This window comes from Aotus nancymaae, unplaced genomic scaffold, assembly GCF_030222135.1.
Source record: "Aotus nancymaae isolate 86718 unplaced genomic scaffold, 86718_ANA_hifiasm-v0.15.2.pri h1tg000014l, whole genome shotgun sequence".
In the NCBI taxonomy this organism is placed as follows: domain Eukaryota; kingdom Metazoa; phylum Chordata; class Mammalia; order Primates; family Aotidae; genus Aotus; species Aotus nancymaae.
In genome coordinates, this window is record NW_026988425.1 from 56693799 (window position 1) to 56715555 (window position 21757).

Below are 21757 nucleotides of genomic sequence, written 5' to 3' on the forward strand. Positions count from 1 at the left end.
CCTTTGGTCCACTGTTCAGCTCTTCTAAATGTTATTAGTTCTAGTTCTGAATTTCTCTTTATTCTGCCCCATACCCTCTGCCCCCAAGTCTGGTAATGATATTTTTCTTTCCAAAACTCTCATCTTCTCTAGCTATGGTTCCTGAACTTTTAGACTTCAAAGACTCTATTTTAGCCCTGAAATATATGTGTATATGACTATGTTGAGATATTTATTTACTCAATCAGATACAACTTTATATTTCCATTATTTAATCCTTACATTAATTCTAAATACTCTTTTGCCACAACCCCCACCTCCCCGTTGCCAAAGAAAACTATAAAGATTCCTATGGATTGGGGCCACCTATAGCTATGTATTATTACTATAAATTCTCTTCAAACACTATGTTTGTTTGTTTTTAAAATTTTAATCAGAATTTTATATGACAGAGTCAACTAGATATATATGGTTTCTTAAAGAAAAAAACTGTAGTCAGTTGTCTTTCTGCCAGACATTTTTCCTTGCTCAGAGACAACCACTTTTAGTGCTTGTAGCCGATTCTTTTGTATCTATGTTCATATCTGTAAATAATACCCCTGTGTTATTCCTTCATGAGTTGTTAATTGTAGGCAGTATGTATTGATACCGCCTTTGCACTTCCTCTGTGCCTTTATCCTACAGGTAATCAAAATTCAGTGTTTACACCATGATTCTTTTTGTCCTATTTGAAGCTGAGACGTGTAGTCAGCTGTGATTACTTCACCTTTCTATACAATCTTTTGTATTCCCTGGAAGTAATACTTTTCTGTATAATCTTTCATAGTCCCTGGAAGTAATACTTATCTTTTTTTGGTATGTTTTTTTTTATGTTCACTAAACTGTCTTGACAGATATTCAATATGTTCAGATACATCAAGGATTCCATTACTTTAATTTTCTTGAGGAAGTCTCTTCAGAGCCATGCTGACTCCGACCTTGGGCCTCCTTCTTTTCCAAGTTTGTAGCTGCTCCTTTTTGTTCCTAGTGCCGTAATGCAGGTTTATTTAAATGCATTACATTGGGAATGGGCTCTTTTAGTCTGGAAGCAATCTCTTTTAGACTCTTTACAGAAAATATACTCTCTTTGTTCTCATGGATTGGGCGTCAGCTGCCCAGATAATGCAGAGTTGAAAATATCTAGTACTCTGTTTCTTAGACATACTTTCAACCAGTCTTATTTTTTTTGTTTTATTTTTTTATTCTTCTTATTTTTAGTTTCCCCTTTCTCCTTCCCAAAGGTAATAAGGTTCTGATACTTTCTGTGTTTTTTTGGGGTGGAGAAAGGGGGAGAAGTTATATGAAGCAAATCTGGTTGCTTTGATACCTTGGGATTCAGCTTTTTCTGACTTAATGAGTCAGTTTCCTCTTGAATTTCTTCTTTCTTGCTTTCAGTGTTTGTTTCTCATTCCTCTTGTCTTTTTAAAATTATTCTCTCTCTCTTAAAATTTTTTTCCTGTAATTTTAGTGGGGTTTTAGGTGGGAGTGAAATTATACATGTATTTAATAATCAGCAGGTGGCCTTACTTTCTACTCACAGATAAATACTGTCTGGTGATATCTGCCCCTACTCTCTCAGTCTACTAGCTTATCTATATATTTTCCATGTTTATCTTTTGTTCCGAGATCTAGCTATTTTTTTTTCAAAATTAAATAAACTTTATTGAGATCAAATTTTTATTGTTTCAGATTTTATCTCCTCTTGCTTTTAATCAGGAATTGATATCTTTTAAACCTGTATCCCTTAGTAGTAGCATAGTGCTTGTCCCACAATAAAGTTTTTATATTTTTAATCTTTTATTTAGACATTACCTTCCCTTCTTGCTCAAAATTAGAGCAACAACAAATGTTATTATCAACTATGGATGCTACTTGCTTACCTTGGGACTGTTTCAAAATGCATGGAAGTATTCTTGATGGTCATAATTTTTGGAGTACTTTTGGCACCCAGTGAGCAGATACTGGAAGATGCTTAATTTCCCTCAGTGCATGGGATGACTGCCCAGTAAATAGTTTTCTTCATTAAAAATGTCAGTAGTCAATCTTGAGAAAAGGGAAACGTGACTCCACCCTGAGGCCATTCCTTGCCCACAACCCTCTCAGATGATGTCTGTTTCCTTTCCCACCTCTTAAGCCTTTGGGCTGGAAGTAGGTGTGGGGTAAATGTCCTTCTTGGTCCTTATTGCTGCTTCCTGACCACTGCATTCATCTCTTCCTAAAAAGTAAAACAAAAATAAACAAAAAAACTCCACCCTGCTTTGAATTTCATGCTTACCCATTTTTGTTGTAAAAGAAACATCTCACTCATATCAAAATAATTTCTATGTTGTCTTCACATGTAACAATCAGTACTCATGACTAATCAGTATAATTATGAATGCAATATGATTTCTAATTTAATGAATATTCAGTGTATATGCAACATGCCCTTTTCCTCCAATTTGTTGATTAACATAAATGTAGATTTATTTCCGGGCAGTGAGTATAGATGTTGCTAACTTCCTGTTTAGCTATCAAAAAGCCAATGTTATAAAAATGCCTTTTGCTGCCTCTATTAGTGCATCATTTTTAAGGGTTATTGGTTTAAATTGCAAGGGCAAGAATTACATTAACTGCATATGATACCTATGTTATTACAATGTGATTAAATAAAATTGTATGCAAGATGTAAAGCTGTGTGTAAATCTTATATCCTTTATATTCAACTGCAGTTTTAAAATGGATTATCTTGTAAAGGTGTGTCTAGTGTCAGAATATTACATACCTTGCATACTTGTATATCTTCTTAAATTTGGTCTGTGATATTTATTTTAGTACATTGTTTCCCTACATGTGTTTTTCATAAAGCAATGACTTGAGCTATTGAGTATCACCAATGTTTCTTTCTGGTTTTTAGGTTGTGGAAAATGCCCTTAAAGTGAACCCAATATTAGGTCCGCAAATGTTTCAACCGATTTTACCCTGTGTTTTCAAGGGTATTATAGAAGGGGAGGTAAGATTTTTCTTAAAGTTCCAAGAGTAGCATTAGACTCTAGGATTCTAGTTTCAATTACTCTCCTACTTGTAGTCATTTCTACTTCATTGTTATATGCAGAAGGAAAGCTTTCCTTGTCTTTTGGATCATGTTAAATTAAGTTAAATTTTTAGGGCATTTAGACACGTTTGCCTTTTCCTGCTCCACATAGCATATTTTCTTTGACATGTCTCTTTCAAACATATGCATGTATGTTCACACAAAAAATCATTTGAAGTACAGGAATAGTGAGTGGATTAATGCCAGTGCTTGACTATTGAGAATATGAGGGGGACAAAATAGTGCTAATATTGTTACAGACTGAATATGTGAAACCACTGGTTATTTTCTAAGAACGGCTCTCTTTAATAGATCCATGAACCTATGTATGTTACAAATACTTAAAGTAATACAGTACCAGGAGGTGGAGGTTGCAGTGAGCCAAGATCTTGCCACTGCGTTCCAACCTGGGCAACAGAGTGAACTCTGTCTCAAAAAAAAAAAATAAAAGATAAAGTAATATAGTAATAATGAAATTGATAAAAATTGTTTCTTTCTCTTTATTATATACATATAGATAGTACATATAATTCATATATGTATTTAGTAAGTTAGAACTCAGGCAATATTGACAGTTCATTCTAAAGAGAAATAAGGAGAATGTTATTTTATATCCCTGTTGCTTGTTAGTATGTCAATAATTGTTTATACTTGTACCGTAACACAATTTTACGTGTGCTGTATTTTCATTGTACAGAGGTATCCTGTAGTGATGTCCACGTATCTTGGAGTTATGGGTCGAGTTCTACTACAAAACACTAGTTTTTTTTCTTCACTACTTAATGAGATGGCCCATAAATTTAATCAAGAGGTAAGACTCTATATACTTAAATTTAAGGAAGTCTTTAAATATAAATTAGAAATAGTTTGATGAAATAATGAGTCTTTGTAAAAGTTGCTTTATAGTATTTACACCTTTACATTTAAATTCTTTAATTATGCTATATCAATAGTTTGGGGTAGAAGAAAGAAAAAGGAACCTGTAAGTGGCAGTCGAAACTTCTACATTTTTGCCCTCGCTCAAAATAGGTGATTTTATTCTGCTTAGCCATAAAATATAATTTTGATTTGTTTATAGCTGTGGTTTTTCTTCACTGTTACAGAATCTGGAAACAGATATTTTGCATGAAGTGATGTATCATCTTTGTATTATTTCTTTAGTTAACTTATTTTTAATGCCATGGATTGAGAGTGTTTCTGTTCTGATTATTGTGGAAAATGACCTTTTTAGCAAAGGTTTATTTTTAAAAATAGTAGCTGATACCTACTACCAGAGTAAGCTTGGAATGAGTTTTTAAGTGAGGTGGTTTGAAACTATATACATGATATTCAAATAAGATTATACTGTAAGTCATTAATCTGTTTGTTAAGATTTATAAAATGTAGAAGATAGGGTATGCTTGACCAATATACCGACAATGGAGACACTTTGTGATATCTTTTGGTTTATGGCTGAAAACAAATGTAACTATTTCTAATATGAGGAAATCCAGAAGTACAAATTTAAAAAAATATATAACTTTTCTAGAATCAGACTAATCTAATTAGAGATCCCAACCCTTGTTGTAATGACTAAATAGGGTATATTTTTATTAGCTTATTAATTTTAATTGAAATGGGATAATATATATAATATATAAAATATATAAAAATATATAATATATACTTATATATATTAATTATATAATTATGTATGTTATATATAATTATATGAGGTATTTTATATAATATATATTATCCCATTTCAATTAAATTTAATAAGCTAATAAAATAATATATATAATATATATCCCATTATATATTTTATATATATTTATTACACATGTAATAATTAATATAAAATAATTATATATATTATTTTATATATATTTATTATTGCATATGTAATAAATATAAAACAATATATATAATGGGATAATATATAATATGTATAATTCTATTTTAATTAAAATTAATAAGCTAATAATAGTATATATATTTACGAGGTTTTTTTGTGGTTGTTGTTTTTTAGTTTTTAGTAGAGGTGAGATCTCGCTATGTGTTGTCCAAGCTGGTCTCAAATTTCTGAGCTCCCAAAGTGCTGAGATTACAGGATAATTAAAAATATTTAAGAACATTAAGAAAGGAAATTAAAATTATCCCAAGGAACATCAGAATGCCATTACTATGTATTTACCTTCTTGTTTCCATGAGGAACCTGGTCATGTTTCCAACATTTCTTGAAATATATGTACTTTTTGCCTTGCTTTAATTCATAAAGATTCAATCTGAGATCCCAATGAATAAATATTTAATCACCAAAGTTGATTAATTTCTTTAAAAATTTTTTTAATTGACACATAATAGTTGTAGACATTTTTGGAGTACATAGTGATATTTCTATACATACAGTGTGTAGTGATCAAATCAGGATAATTGACATATCTATCACCCCAAACATTCATTATTTCTCTGTATCAGGAACATACAACAGCCTTCTTCTAACTGTTTGAAACTATATATTTCTGTTGTCATCCCACAGTGCTATATAGAACACTGGAACTTATTCCTCCTATGTACCTGTAATTTTGTATCTTTTAACCAATCTCTCTCTCTCTCCCCACTTTTCCCCTACCTTTCCCAGTCTCTGGTAACCACTTTTCTACTCTCTACTTCTTTGAGGTCATGTTTTTTAGCTTCTTCATGTAAGTGAGAACATGCAGTATTTATCTTTCTGTTCTTGGCTTAATTTCACTTAACATAACGTCCTCTAGCCTCATCCATGTTGCCACCAATGACAGGAAGTCATTCTTTTTTGAGACCAAGTAGTATTTGTGTGTGTGTGTGTGTGTGTGTGTTTTCTGTATCCATTCATCTGTAGATGTGTTACTGAGGTTAATTCCACATCTTGGCTATTCTGAACAGTGCTGTAATAAACAAGGGAGCAGGTATCTTTGCAATACAATGATTTCCTTTCTTTTGGAGAGAGAGATATATATAGTAGTGAGATTGCTGGATCATACAATAGTTCAATTTGTAGTTTTTTGAGAAACCTCTTATTGTTCTTCATAATGGCTGTACTTGTTTACTTTCCCATCAGTGAGTTCCCTTTTCTCCACATTCTTGCCAGCATTTGTTACTTTTTGCCTTTTTGATAATAGCCATTCTAACTGGAGTGAGATGATATAGCTCATTGTGGTTGTGATTTGCATCTCCCTGATGACTAGTGATGTTGACCTTTTTTTTTTTTTTTTGAGACAAAGTCTCATTCTGTCACCCAGGCTGGAGTGCAGTGGTGTGATCTCGGCTCACTGCAACCTCTGCCTCCCAAGTTCAAGTGATTCTTTCGCCTCAGGCTCCCAAGTAGCGGGGATTGCAAGTACCCAATACTCCGCCTGGCTAATTTTTGTATTTTTAGTAGAGACGACATTTCATCATGTTAGCCAGGTTGATTTTCAGCTCCCCTGACTTCAGGTGATCCACCAGCCTTGGGCTCCCAAAGTGCTGGGATTTTAGGTGTGAGCCACTGCCCCCAGCCGATGTTGACCATTTTTTCATGTACCTATTGGCTATTTGTATGTCTTCTTTTGAGAACTCTTTATTCAGATAATTGTCCTATTTTAAAAATGAATTATTATTTTTATTTAGCTGTTGTTGGAGTTCCTTGTGTATTTTGGATAGTAATCCTTTGTTGGATGTATAATTTGCAAATATTTTCTCCCATCCTGTGGGATGTCCTTCTACTCTGTTGTTTGTTGCTTTTGCTATATAGAAACTTAGTTTGATAGAATCACATTTGTCTATTTTTCCTTTTGTTGCCTGTGTTTTTGAGGTTTTATTCATAAAATCTTTTCCCTGACCAGTGTCCTGAGGTGTTTTCCCTATGTTTTCTTCTAGTAATTTTATAGTTGTCGGCCTTCCATTTTAAGTCTTTAGTTCATCAAGAGTTGATTTATGTATATCACGAGAGATAGGGATCTAGCTTCATTCTTCTGCATATGGATATCCAGTTTTTCTAGCACCATAGTTGAAGTAACTGTTCTCTCTCCATGAATACTCATGGCACCTTTGTCTAAAATCAGTTAGCTGTAAATGTATGGATTTATTTCTGGGTTCACTGTTCTATTGGTCTGCGTGTGTTTTTATGCTGGTGCCATGCTATTTTGGTTACTGTATTTGTAGTATATGGGGTGTGTGTGTGTGTGTGTGTGTGTGTGTGTGTGTGTGTTTTGGGGGCCGGGAGAGATGGAGTCTAGCTCATCACTCAGGCTCAATTTCAGTGACATGATCTCAGCTCACTGCAAACTCCACTTCCCAGGCTCAAGCAGTTCTCCTGTCTCACCCTCACCAGTAGCTGGGCTTACAGGTGTATGCCACCATGCCCAGCTAATGTTTGTATTTTAGTAGAGATAGAGTTTCACCATGATGGCCAGGCTATTCTTGAATCCCTGACTTCAAGTGGTCTGCCCACCTCAGCCTCCCAAAGTACTGGGATTACAGGAGTGAGCCACCACAGCTGGCCTATGGAATATATTTTGAAATCTGGTGGTGTGATGCCTCAGCTTTGTTTTTTTTGCTCAGCATTTCTTTGGCTATTTGGGATTTTTCATGATTGCATACAGTTTTTTTTTTTTCTGATTTCTTTGAAGGATATAATTGCTATTTTGATAGGGATTATGTTGAATCTGTAGATTGCTTTGGGTATTATGGCCATTTTAACAGTACTAATTTCTCCAGTTCATGAACATGGTATGTCTTTGTCTCTCTCTCTCTTTTTTTTTTTTTTTGGAGTTTTCACTTTTTTTTCTACTTGTTTATGTTTTTAAATTTAAAAAATTTGATTTTTTATTAAAAAAGTTTTAGAGACAGAGTCTCGCTCTATCATCTAGGCTAGAATGCAGTGGCACAATCATAACTCACTGCAACCTCAAACTCTTGGACCCAAGTGATCCTCTCACCTTAGCCTCCTACAGAGCTGTGACTACAGATGCATGCCACCATACCCTGCTAATTTTTAAAGTTTTTTGTATACATCCAGTCTTGCATGTTGCCCAGGTTGGACTCGAACTCCTGGTCTCAAGGATACTCCTGTTCCTGCCTACCAAAGCACTGGGATTACTGGCATAAGCCACTGTGCCCAACCACCTTCAGTTTTTCTCAAATCTAGTTTTTAATTAAGAAAAAAAAATAGTGTCATATAGGTCCATATCAACATTGGATCTGATTAAATCTGAGTGCAATCCAGTGAGATATTAAATCAGTTAATTGTAACTCAACATTGATGTTTTTCTTTGGGCTGCTGTTAGCTTTAAAATATTACATCATAATGAACAAACAATAATAGATCCTCTTGAGTAATTAAAACAGCTTAGCTTTTGACCGGCATGAGGGCAGGCGCCTGTAATCCCAGCTACTCAGCATGCTGAGGCAGGAGAATCACTCTAACCCAGGAGGCGGAAATTGTAGTGAACTGAGATTGCACCACTGCACTCCAGCCTGGGCTACAGAGTGAGATTCTGTCTCAAAAATAAAGAAGTAAATAAAAATAAATAAAGTGGCTTAGCTTTGCTTATCGTATAATTAAAGCATCATGTGAGGACTACTCCAGTTACTGCTTGGTAACTTTGAAAGCAAACACATTTAAGGTTTCAATGGCTAGGTGTGGTGGCTCATGCCTTGTAATCACAGTGCTTTGGGAGGTCAAGGTCGGAGGATTGTTTAAAACCAGGATCTTGAGGCCAGACTGAGTAACAAAGTGGGACTCCAGTTCTACAAAAACTAAAAAAAATTAGAGTCCTGGAACTTGAGGCAGCTGTTAGCTATGATCATGCCACTACACTCCAGCCTGGGCAGCAGAACAGGATTCTGTCTCTAAAAAAAAAATGTTTAAATATTTTTTTAAAACAAAAAAAATTAAATGAGAATTTTTAAAAAACGAAGTTTCAGTGATTTTGTTGTTACTACCAAAACAACTACTTTTCATTGTCCTTTGCCTGCAACTTCCTTTTATCCTCTTTCCTTCCCCTTTTATTTTTCCTTTCCTTGCTCTCCTTTTCTTGGACACTCCTTCCACCCCCTCCCCACCCCGCCAGGTTCCTACTGTAATTGGTTTTGATTGTATGTTTTGTGGTCTTTTGTAGCTTGTGATTCTTTTACAAAACTTTTACTTGATGGGAGTTCAGTATTCTTGTTAGGTTTATTCACATGTCCAGCCCTTTCTAAAATCCCTTGGAGCATGAGGATTCTGTCTCCTTGAATATCTTGGTGTTCTCCTCAGTCACCTAGATCCCATTTGAATTCTTGGCCTCACTTGTGTGTGCCTCTCAATGTGTTATCTAAACATTACTGTCAGTGTCTCTATATCCTTGATAACAACTCTGGGATGGTCATGAGCTCTTTCTTACTTAGGAACTTGAAATACACCCCTGGCCTCTCACTTCCTATTGACGTATCATTTGTTTTGACAGGAAATCAGTAATAGAAATGTAAGGGAAATGCTGTTATGCCTCCATCTATAGGCTAATGGGCTAATCCAGATCTTACCCTGCCTACTTTTTCCTCTTTTTCTTCTCAATTCTATATTGTTTTTGTATCCACACACCATTGTGCTAGTACCTGGAATACATTCCTTTCCAGAATGTTGTGTTCTTGTTCTGGATTAGACATTTGGTATTCTGGGTTGGAAAGCTGATTTGGTATCTATCTGTCGTATTATACTGATGAGGTTTGAGTGGTTCATATGTTTCCTGTACTGTCCATACACCAACTGTGGCCGAAAAGAACTCTTAACCCCTTTCTTCTCTGCCTTCCTCTCCTCAGGCTTTTACTTTTCAGTCTTTTGCTCAGCCTTCTATTTTTTTTTTTTTTCATTTGTTGGGCTAGAATCATAGTAAGTCACCTAGAACTTTATACCAAGGCTCAGTGTACTGTGGTTTTAAAAGTGTGTGCTGAATCCCTGTTGATAAATTCTGCAGCCCAGAACTGCTATTTAGCTGATAGGTGTCAATGTGGTCATACCAGTTGTTAAAATTTTGACAGAACGCCTAAAAATTAGCAAACGGTAAAAAATGACTTTGATAAATGTTATAATTAATTAATAGTATACATTTTACTATAAAAAGTTGAGCATTCCTTTTCAGTATTGTAAACACATTTTGAATCTGCAGGAGTATAGTGAAGAAATTTTTACCAATAAACTGCAGTTTAAAACATCTTCTGGTATATTGAACAATTTAAAAAATCTTCAGTAACTGCTGTAAATATAGGATTCAGTGCAAACTAAAACAAATTAGTATTTATTCTTGAATAAATAAACTTTTACTATTTGAACAAAAATATAATGACTTGCTAGTATAAAGTTTGAGTGCAAAGATGCTGTATTAAATCATATTACTAAAAGTTGAAGGGTCTAAATTATATTTTATCAGAATGTCAGTTATTTTCTATTAAAGTTTCACTGGCAAAAGTAAAGAATTTTTGCAACGATCAGGGAAAAAAGTAAATCACCATCTTGAATTGATGATGGATAGTTATGTATTTGAAATAAAAACACAGTTTTTAACTGTCAAAATGAACAAAAACATTTGGAAGAATACTGTTGACATTTTTTGAATACCGTTTACTATGTAGTTTTAATAGAATATTTTAAGGAATAAAATATTTAATAAAAATATCAAAATTAATATTGATATGAGAGTATCATTACATTCTAAATTTGTTTCCCACCTATTAGAAAACTTGTATAGGCATACCTGATATTGTTGGTTTGGTTCCTCACTACCACAATAAAGTGAATGTCTTCATAACACAAGTCATACAAATATTTTGGTTTTCCAGGGCATATAGTTATATAATTATAGTATACTGTAGTATGTAGTACAGTGGTACTGTGTCTACAGTAACAATGTATATACCTTAATTGAAAATATTTTATTGCTAGAAAATGCTAGCGATCTTCTCAGCCTTCAGTGAACAATGCTTTTGCTGGTGGAGGATCTTGCCTTGATAGTGATGGTTGCTGGCTGATCAGGGTGGTGGTTGCTGAAGGTGTGGGTGGCTGTGGCAATTTCTTAAAATAAGACAACAATAAAGTTTGCTGCATCAATTGACTCTTCCCTTCACAAATGAGAGGATTGACTCCAATTGTGACAGAAATTCTATGGAAGACTAATGGTCCTCAGAGAGCAAGAAAAGGAAAAAGTAAAAGGATGGAAGGAAGTTGCAGGCAAAGGGCAATGAACGGTAGGTTGTTTTGGTAGTGATAACAAAATTACTGGTAGTTTATTTTTTTTTTAAGGTGATGATGGACTATTTGGTCCTCAGTAGAATTTCTGTCACTATTGGAATCAGTCCTCTCAGATTCTGCTGCTGCTTTATTAAGTTTATGTAATATTCTAAATCTTTTGTCATTATTTTAGCGGTGTTCATAGCATCTTTACCAGAAATAGATCCATCTTAAGAAACCACTTGTTTTTCTTTTTTTGCTCATCCATAAGTAACAGCTCCTCATGGCCAGGCACAGTGCCTCACGGCTGTAATCCCAGCACTTTGGGAGGCTGAGGCACATCACCTCAGTGATGATGGGATTTCACCATCTCTACTAAAAATACAAAATTAGCTAGGCGTGGTGGCTCATGCCTGTAATCCTCGCTACTTAAGAGGCTCAGGCAGGAGAATTGCTTGAACCCAGGAGGTGGAGGTTGCAGTGAGCTGAGTTCGCACCATTACACTCCAGCCTGGGAAGAAGAACGAAACTCCATCTCCCAAAAAAAAGAAAAGAAAAACAACTCTTCATCTGTTCAAGCTTTATCATGAAATCGTAAAAATTCAGTCACATCTTGAAGTTTCACTTTTAACTGTAGTTTTCACTATTTGCCCCATATCTGCAGTTATTTCTCCAACTAAGTCTTGACCTCCTCAAAATCATCCATCAGAGTTGGAATCAAGTTCTTCAAAACTCCTGTTAATGTTGATATTTTGACCATCACAAATGTTCTTGTTTTTTTTTTTTTTCCTGGAGACGGAGTCTCACTCTGTTACCAGTCTGGAGTGCACTGGTGCGCTCTCGGCTCACTGCATCCTCCAACTTCTAGGTTCAAGCTGTTCTCGTGCTTCAGCCTTCCAAATAGCTGGGGTATACAGGCACATGCCACCACACTCTGCTAATTTTTGTATTTTTAGTAGAGACAGGGTTTTACCATGTTGACCAGGATGGTCTGGATCTCCTGACCTTGTGATTCACCCATCTCAGCCTTCCAAAGTGCTGGCGTTAAGGTGTGAGCCACCAGGCCCAGCCCACAAATGTTCTCAATAGCAGCTAGAATGGTGAATTCTTTCTAGAAGGTTTTCAATTGACTTTGTGTAGATCCATCAGATAAATCACTTCCTATAGGTAGCTATAGCTTTATGAAATGTATTTCTGAAGTAATAAGACTGAAGTTTGAAATGACTCCCTGATCCATGGGCTACCGAACTCAATCAGAGCTCTTGGGTCACCAGTACATTGTCAGTGAGCTGTAATATTTTGAAAGAAATCTTTTTTTCTGAGCCACAGGTCTCAACAGTGAGTTTAAAATAGCAGTAAACTATGCTGTAAGCAGATATGCTGTCATCCAGGCTTTGTTCTTCCATTTAAAGAGCACAGACAGAGTAGGTACAACATAATTCTTAAGGGATTTAGGATTTTTAGAATGGTAAATAAGCATTGGCTTGAACTTAAAGTCATCAGCTACATTATCTCCCAATAAGAGAGTCAGCCTATGGACACATTGATGTTTTGAAGCCAGTCACTGACTTCTCCCTACGTGTGAAAAGTCCTGAATTGATTTCATCTTCTTCCAGTAGAAGGCTGTTTCATTTACGTTGAAAACCTGTTGTTTAGCCACCTTCCCCAGTGCTCTTAGCAAGATCTTCTGGATAACTTGCTGCAGCTTCTCATCAACACTTGTTGCTTCACCTTCCACTTTTATGTTATGGAGGTGGCTTCTTTTCTTAAACCTCATGAACCAGCCTCTGCTATCTTCACACTTTTCCTCTGCAGCTTTCTCCTCTCATTCAACCTTTGTAGAATTAAAGAATTAGGGCGCTGTTTTGGATTAGGCTTTGACTTAAGAGAATGTTATAACTGATTTGATTTTCTATGCAGACTAATAGAACTTCCTCCATGTCAGCAGTAAGGCTGTTTTGCTTTTTTACCATTTATATGTTCACTGGAGAAGCACTTTTAATTTTTGTCAAGAATTTTCCTGTTCATTGACAACCTGTTTGTATCAAGAGGCCTTTCAGCCTATCTCAGCTTTTGACATGTCTTTCTCAACAAGCTTAATCATTTCTAGTTTTTGGTTTAAAGTGAGAGATGTATGACTACCTTTAACTTGAACATTTAGAGGCCATGGTAGGATTATTAATTGGCAAAATTTTAGTATTACCTTGTTTCAGGGAGTAGGGAGGCCTGAAAAGAGGGTGAGAGATAGGGGAACTTTTCAGTTGGTGGAACAGTCAGAACACACATGATATTCATAGATTATTAAGTTAATTAACCATCTTATATGGGTATGTTTTGTGGCACCTCAAAACAATTGCAGTAGGAACATAAATGATCACTGATTGCAGGCCACCACAACAGATAGAATAATAATGAAAAGTTGTAAAATATTTACAAGAGTTTTCAAAATGTGACACAGAATGAAACCAGCCCGATTGTCCCATAGAACTGATGTTTATGGTTTCTTTTGAATAAACTTAGAAATTGACCCTCCTAGTCTTAAAACTTGAGAAAGTTACACTTGTCTTATTTGAGATCCTTTTTCAGGAAAGCAACCATCAGGCCTCTCAGTGTGAAGCAGCTGAAACTTACCAAATCACTGTATCTGGGCAGTAAGACACCAGACCCCTCACCCTTCATGACTGCCCAACTGATCACCTGTTTGCTGTTGACCAGCTCCTCTTTCGTACTTTTTCCTAATTTGGGTTTTTGTGCATGTAGTTACATTTCTTCTCTGCTACATAAACCCCCAAGTTTTGATTTTCATTGGTCAAGAAGATGGATTTGAGATCTCTCATCTTCTTGGCTGCAGCACCCAATTAAAACCTTCTTCCCTAGCAATACTCGTGGTCTCACACTTTTAGTTACTATACTTTGTAATAAATAGGTCTTGAAATCTGGTAATATGTATCTTCCAACTTTGTTTTTCTTATTCAAAGTAGTTTTGGCTATTCTGTGTTCGTTGCCTTTCCATATAAATTTTAGAATTGCCCTGTGAATTTCTATAAAAACATGGCTGTTGGAATATTGAATGGGATTGTGTTGATATTATTGCTCAATTTAGGGAGGATTGACATTTATTTATCTGGTGTTCAAGTCTATGAACATGGATTTATATTTTTGTACATATTTTTTAGTATTTTCAGCAGTGTTTTGTAGTTTTTATTGTAAATGTCTTACATTTATTTTGTCAAGTTTATCCTAAGTATTTCTTAGTTTTGATGCCACTGTAAATGGTGCTTTGACAATTTCAGTTTCTAGTTGCTCATTGGTAGTGAAGAGAAATGAAAATATATTTGTATATTGATAAAGATCTGGTGATTTTAGTAGCATACCAGTAGGTTTGTTGTAGCTTGCTTGAAGTTTTCTATATACACAATCGTGTCAATTTTACTTCTTTCCTTTCCAATCTGCATCTCCCATTCCCTTCCTGTTTTTTGGCCTCGCTGTGCTGGTTCTGTATTATGTTGAGTGGTAGTGTTATATATCTATTATAATTTTTACTTTATTGCAAAGAATTTTAGCTATCTAAGCTGACACATTTGACCCCCCCAAAAAAGGTGATTGAACATATAAAATGAAAGATAGCATTCTGAAAAAAATGGAAGATGTTATAGAAATGAAATATGACATACCATTCATTCAAAACAAAGTTTTAATTTCAAGAAAAATTGTGTAATTATTTGGGCAGTTTTTTATTTGATGACACATGAAGAATATATTGAATTTTTAGATTCATTTACTTATTTTGACAGTTGTGAAGCTCTGTCTGTTGAAAGGTAAAATGAATAAATTAAGCTAACTAATCAAATACAACTTTTGGATAAACTTTGGAGACATTAGAGTTATTGAATCTCTATTTTACCAGAGTACAAGTACTTCTAGTACTTAGAAGGGCTATAAAAGATTTAAGTATAATTGTAGTTTGTTTAATAGAAGATGAGAGGTCATTCATGACTTTCAACAATAAGAGAAATTACTGCTTATTGAGACTACATGCTGTATGTTGCCTAGTGACTACAGACTGAGTATCCCTAATTTAAAAATTCAAAATCTGAAATGCTCCAAAATTGGGAACTTTTTGAGCACCAGTATGACATCCAACGGAAGTGCTCATTGGAGCTTTTTAGATTTCAGATTTTTAGATTAGAGATGCTCAGCTGGTAAATAGATACAAATATTCCAAAATCTGAAATACTTCTAGTCTCAAGTATGTCAGATAAGTGATACTCAGTATTTGTTAGTTAGTTTGTTTATTTTTTCTTTTCTTTGATTATTTAATTGTGTAATATTTCATGATGTGAAATTATATTACATTTTTATATTGGCACACATCCATGCCTATTTGTTTACTTACTGTTTATGACTGCTTTTGAGAGGTGAGTATGCTCTCATTTGCATATGATCCACAAAACCTAAAATACTAATTATTTGGCTTTTTACAGAAAAAGCTTGGTAACCTCTAGTATTCTAGTTGCTTAATTAAAACTTTCTCAAGCTTACTATTATATGCTATTGCTTATTAAATATTTTTACATTAAAGAGACAGGTATAAATTATAAATAAATAAAATTAAACTATAAATTATAAATAAATATAGACTACTTGAAATAGCTGTCTTGCTAATTGCATTGTTTCAAGCAGATATATTTCTGTAGATTCAGTTTCATATATTACATTTTTATATATAATATATTCATATATAATTATATATTTTATATACAATATATATTTTATATGTTTATAATTTATAAATTTTATATATTTATAAAATATGTATTTTATGTATTTAAAATGAGGGCATGATAACTTGATATTTGCTTTTATAATAGTTATGATTTGTTTTTAAAATTTTGCTTGCTAGATATTAATTACAGAAACCTTGATCTGTACTGTTTTTGAATTAAATATAATTTGAAGACACCATGGTATAAATCAGCAGTTACCAAAATGTCTGGATTCATGGTACCTTTAATGTCTTAGTAATATTTTCACAGTGCCCCAGGGCAAAAGAAACACTGTGTAAGCAAACCCTGAGATCCACTTTTTTTTTTTTTTGAGACAGAGTCTCACTCTGTTGCCAGCCTGGAGTGCAGTGGCTCAATCCCAGTTCACTGCAACCTCTACCTCTACCAGTTCAAGTATTCCAGTTCTGTGGTTTACTGTAATTGTGGAGACAGGTAGATTAATGAATTGGCATACATAATTGTGGGGCCTGGTAAGTCTGAATTTTGTAAAGCAGGCTGGAAACTCAGACAAGATTTCTGTTAGGGTCTCGAGGCAAAATTTCTTTTTTCCTGGGCATACTGTTTTTGCTCTTAGGGTTTTCAATGAATTGGATGAAGCCCCACCCACATTATTATCTAGGACATTATCCTTTACTTAGAGTCAACTGATTGTAAATGTTAATCACATCTACATAATACTGTCACAACAACATCTAGCCTAGTGTTTGACCAAACAACTCAGCACCTTAGCCTAGCAGAGTTTACACATAAAATTAGCCATCACATTCTGTATTATGTTAATTTGTTTTAGCATCATTTTTATTGTAGTATACAAATGTCTTAGGAAATCATTTGTTTTCTTTTGAAACTCTGCAGTTTGAGTTTGCAACTTATCCTCTCCTGAGAGTAGCAGCAAATTAGTCTAGCAAATTAGACAACATTGAAAAATAATAATCCAATTGAATAAACTATAATCTAAGTACAAGTTGACAGTTTCGAAAAATGCATGTTTTTTTCATTGCGCCAGATTGTCAGTGATTTATTAAATATTACTAAAATCACTCATTGGCTACATACATATTTTAAATAAATATTTTTAACGCTCAGGATTAATTAGAGTCAGTTACTGGTTTTGTTCAAATTGTCCATTTCCAGCTCGTGACTTAGCCCCAGTTCAAGTATTCCAGTTATGTGGTTTACTGTAATTGAATTTTAACCATGACTTTGGAGGTTTTATCCTTTAAAAGTACTTATCCACAAGTAAAACGTATTTTAGGTATTTTCAGATGCCTCCTCCTCTTGTTTTAGATGGACCAGCTTTTGGGAAATATGATTGAAATGTGGGTTGATCGAATGGACAACATTACCCAGCCTGAAAGAAGAAAACTTTCAGCTTTGGCTTTGCTTTCTCTTCTGCCATCTGATAATAGGTAAGGAAATGTTTTCTTAAAATTTCTTTCTTTCAAGCATCAAAATGGAAACACTATTTTTGGCCATCAGTATTGCTGTGTGTTGCTGGGCAGTGGTATTTATCTATATATGGATGTGAATTTTGTTAGTTGATAATGATGTGGTAAGTGTTGGTCCAGGTCTAGAAAGCAGTGAGTGGGATATGTACTCTTGGATGGTGGGGGCTGTAGTTTATTTTGGTTATATTCATTTTACAAGTTTATTTCTTTCTTGTCTGAATTTCCATTTTTTATAATAACTACATTTTATTAGACTAGTCTTCAGCCCTCTTTTTACATAGACATTAAATACCTAACATTTTAAAGTCAATAGCACTTTATAAAGTATGGTAATTCAAGAGTATTATTAGTCTTGTTTTCTTTTTATTCTGGATTATTTCTAAGGAATTTTGCAGGTTGTTTTTCTCTCCTAAAAATTCTCACTTCCAAAAAGCAAATACAAAATGCTTTCGTTTGACCATTTAAATAAGAATATGTTTGTTTGTCTTAATTCCTATTTTGTGGAGTTTGGCATGAAATACTTTTAAAAATAAACTTTGACAGTCAGTACTTAGTTCTCCTTCACACTGTAGATTTTTAAAAGTGGTGGCAGGTATATAAGTAACACAGAGCTTGACTGGTGAATCTTCCTCATTACATTTTCTGGACAACTGCACATGGATGTGGTATGGGACATTGCTTACACTCTTGACTTAGTCAGCTTGATTGAGCTTTGTGTCAGTGCACACACCTGGTATGGATTTCTTTTAGTGCATGGTCAGCACATTTCTTGAAACCACTTCATGAATGCATTTATGAATGTTGGTGGTATATTCTCAGATCACCACCTTGTTGATGGCATAACAGCTTTTCTTGCTGCCCTTCTGTACCAAAGCCATTCTGCTGGGCCACTGTTTTTTTGTACTTTTAATTCCAAAGCCTTAAAAGCAGGTCTCAGGGCTTGATGTTGTATGAAAAGAATAATGATACTACATTAGATCTTTATGTCTTAGGGCAGTGGTCCCCAGCCTTTTTGGCAATAGGGAGCGGTTTTGGGGAAGACAATTTTTCTGTGGACTAGAGAGGCAGAATGAAACTATTCCATCTCAGATCATCAGGCATTAGATTCTCATAAGGAGCGTGCAACCTAGATCCCTCGCATGTACCGTTCACAGTAAGGTTACTGCTCCTATGAGAATCTAATGCCACCACTGATCAGACAGGAGGCAGAGCTCAGGCGATAATGCTTGCTTGCCCTCTGCTAACTTCCTGCTATGCAGCCTGTTTCCTAATAGACCATGGACTGGTTGATACCAGTCCATGGCCCAGGGGTTGGGGAACACTGTCTTAGGGAATTTTTAGAGCATATTTATTCTAGTGATAGGTTAGTGACATAAGTCCAGTTTTAGAAATCCTTACTTGTTCTTTATGTGTTATTTACTTCTACTATGGTAATTTGTATTAAGGACATATGCAATTATTTTGTCTCAACATCATAACAGTAGATAATACTTACCAAATGCCGTATACTTTCCTAACTGCTTTATGTTGATATTTAATTCTTAAAACAGCCCCATGAGGTATAGAAGTGATTATCCCTTCTTACATAGCAAACAATTACTTAAAAATGTTGAGTAACATTTCTAAGGTACGAGATCTAGCATTTGGCATGGCATAAGTCAATTTGAACCTGAGCTGGTTAACACCAGGAATGCCTCTTTTAACCACCAGGTAATATTGCTTCTTCCAAGGTGGACACACACAAGATGAACAGATTTCCTCACTAGGAAATGGTGTGGCATCTTATTTATTTTTGAAAGCCAAATTTACCTACATTTTAGCTGATTGGTGTTTCTTTCTCTCAGTGGAAAAACAGTGACTTGAGAATTATTCAGGCTTTTAATATTGAAATGTTAAAGAATGTAGTCCTTGGTAGTAGTCAGCACTCTAAATGTTGGTTAGATAAATTAATGAATGGAAAGAAATGAGTTAATAAAGCATGTTAGAGTTTTCTCCAATATGAAGTTCTGAGATTATTGAAAGAAAGCTAGGAATGGTGGGGGTTAAGTGTAGAAAGATACCTAATTGTATCAGAAACATTTGTTTTACATTTTTAATGAGAATACTGTTTGCTTCAACATATAATGTTATGTAAGTGTGTGGTTGTTCAAAACCATTTTTGACATGTAAGTTGTGGAAATTTAATGTATGCTGAGTATCCTTTATCCAAAATATTTTTTTCAGATTTTGGATTTTTGGGATTTTGAAATATTTGCATATTGATAACAAGATACTTTGGAGATAGGACTCAAATCTAAATGTGAAATTTATTTATATTCCAAATACACCTTATACATATAGTCTGAAGATAATTTTATATAATATTTTAAATAATTTTGTATATGAAACAAAGTACTTGTGTGAAATTTTCCACTTGTAGCATTATTGTGGCATTCAAAAAAAATGTCATATTTGTGCCATTTCGGATTTCAGATTTTTGGATTAGGGATGCTCAGTCTATAGTTGTCATCTATAAGAAAAATTAGCACTTAGACTGGGACTTAAGTCAACTTACATAAATTGAGGGATAGGTCGTAAGACTTGAAATTCTGTTAAACATTGGAATTTTAAATTTAAAATTTGTGATGTGGTAGCATTGTGATGGAAGATCAGGTATTATTTTTGTTTTTAAAATTAGATACAAATCTGATGGGCATTAGCAAACTCATGTCATTTTTAAGGGTACTAAGAGTCTTGAATAATGTGGTAGTAGCATTTTAAAGAATAATGATTTAACTTCGTAATATCCTTAATAGACTAGTGATGAAACATTGATATAGAGAATCTGTGTCAACCTGTAACAATCTGATAAAAACCACCTTTATTGCACTATAAATTTTCCACATAGTAATTGACTTATGACTTAGGAAAATTTATAGTCACCTGCTCTTGTGGAATATGCTGATATTCAGGTCAGCAGTTTTATTGTTTCCTGTTTGTAACCTTTCTTCCAGTTAACTACATAGCTGTTGGAGTTTTGGGAAATTTTTTCCCTTCTGCATTCCCAATGATGATTTCTTATTTTCTACATAATAGTAATTTCCTATTCTTATGTTTCTTTTAGATTTTGCAGCATACCATTTCCTTTTCCCAAAATAAGGCATGTCTAAAGTGTGATGTTGATTTTGAAAGTCAGGCTAAATTGGGAAATGTCATTTTAACCTCCTTTTATTATGATGGCATTTGGGTCCAGATGATTATTTTTTGGACTCGGTTGCAGTGAGCCGAGATTGTGTCACTGCACTCCAGCCTGGGTGACAGAGCAAGGCTCTGTCTCAAAAGAAAAAAATAGTTTTGTCTTTGTATTTATAATTCATAAAGATATGAGTGATATACTCACCACAATTACAGTATTAGATTATTTTGAGTTTTTGTCCATATAGTTTAAAAGGAAATTTTTTTTTTATTTAAGTGGCAGAGTCTAGCTTTATTGTCCAGGCAGGCTTTGATCTCCTGGGCTCAAGTGATCCACCCACCTTAGCCTCCTGAGTAGCTGCTGGGACTGCAGACGTGGACCACCATACTCAGCTGTATAGTTAACCTTTACCAGAGAATTTTATCCATCCAGATGTTTTCTTGTTATACTTTACCATCCTTTTCTTTAAGATTGATGAACTCCTTTCACCAGTTTTTGTGAGACAGGCCCAGTGGTGATGAATTCCCTCAGCTTTTGTCTGGGAAGGTCTCTATCTCTCCTTCATGTTTGAAGTGTTACTTTTCTGCTGGTTACAGTATTCTTGGTTGCCCCTTTTTCTGTCAGCACTTTGAATATGTCACTTCTCCTTGCCTGGAAGATTTTCACTGAAAAGTCTGCTGCCAGGTATGTTAGAGCCCCTTTATATATTATTGGTTTTAATTAGTTTTATTGCTGCTTTTAGGATCCGTTCTTTGTGACCTTTGAGAGTTAGATTATTATATGTCTTGGAATCATCTTATGTGGGTTAAATCTCCTTGGTGGTCTTTGACCTTCTTGTACCTGAATATTTATATCTTTCCCTGGATTTGGAAATTTTTCTATTATTATTTTGCTGTTTCTATCCCTTTCTCCCTCTTGAAGGTCAGGGACTCTTACATTTGCTCTTTTTTTGAGGCAGAGGTTTACTCTGTTGCCCAGGCTGGAGTGCAATGGCATGATCTCGGCTTACTGCAACCTCCACCTCCTGGGTTCAAGTGATTCTCCTGCCTCAGC

The 21757-nt window shown here is 34.6% G+C and overlaps 1 protein-coding gene across 1 annotated transcript in view; it reads left to right on the plus strand.

Annotated features, from left to right (window-relative positions):
* Positions 1-21757, plus strand: part of IPO11 (importin 11) — a 227782-nt gene that overhangs the window by 138589 nt on the left and 67436 nt on the right. Inside the window, exons 25-27 of the mRNA XM_012462294.2 lie at positions 2915-3010; positions 3789-3902; positions 17369-17490. Of these exons, the coding sequence (XP_012317717.2) occupies positions 2915-3010; positions 3789-3902; positions 17369-17490 (332 nt within the window). The remainder of the gene's footprint in view (positions 1-2914; positions 3011-3788; positions 3903-17368; positions 17491-21757) is intronic.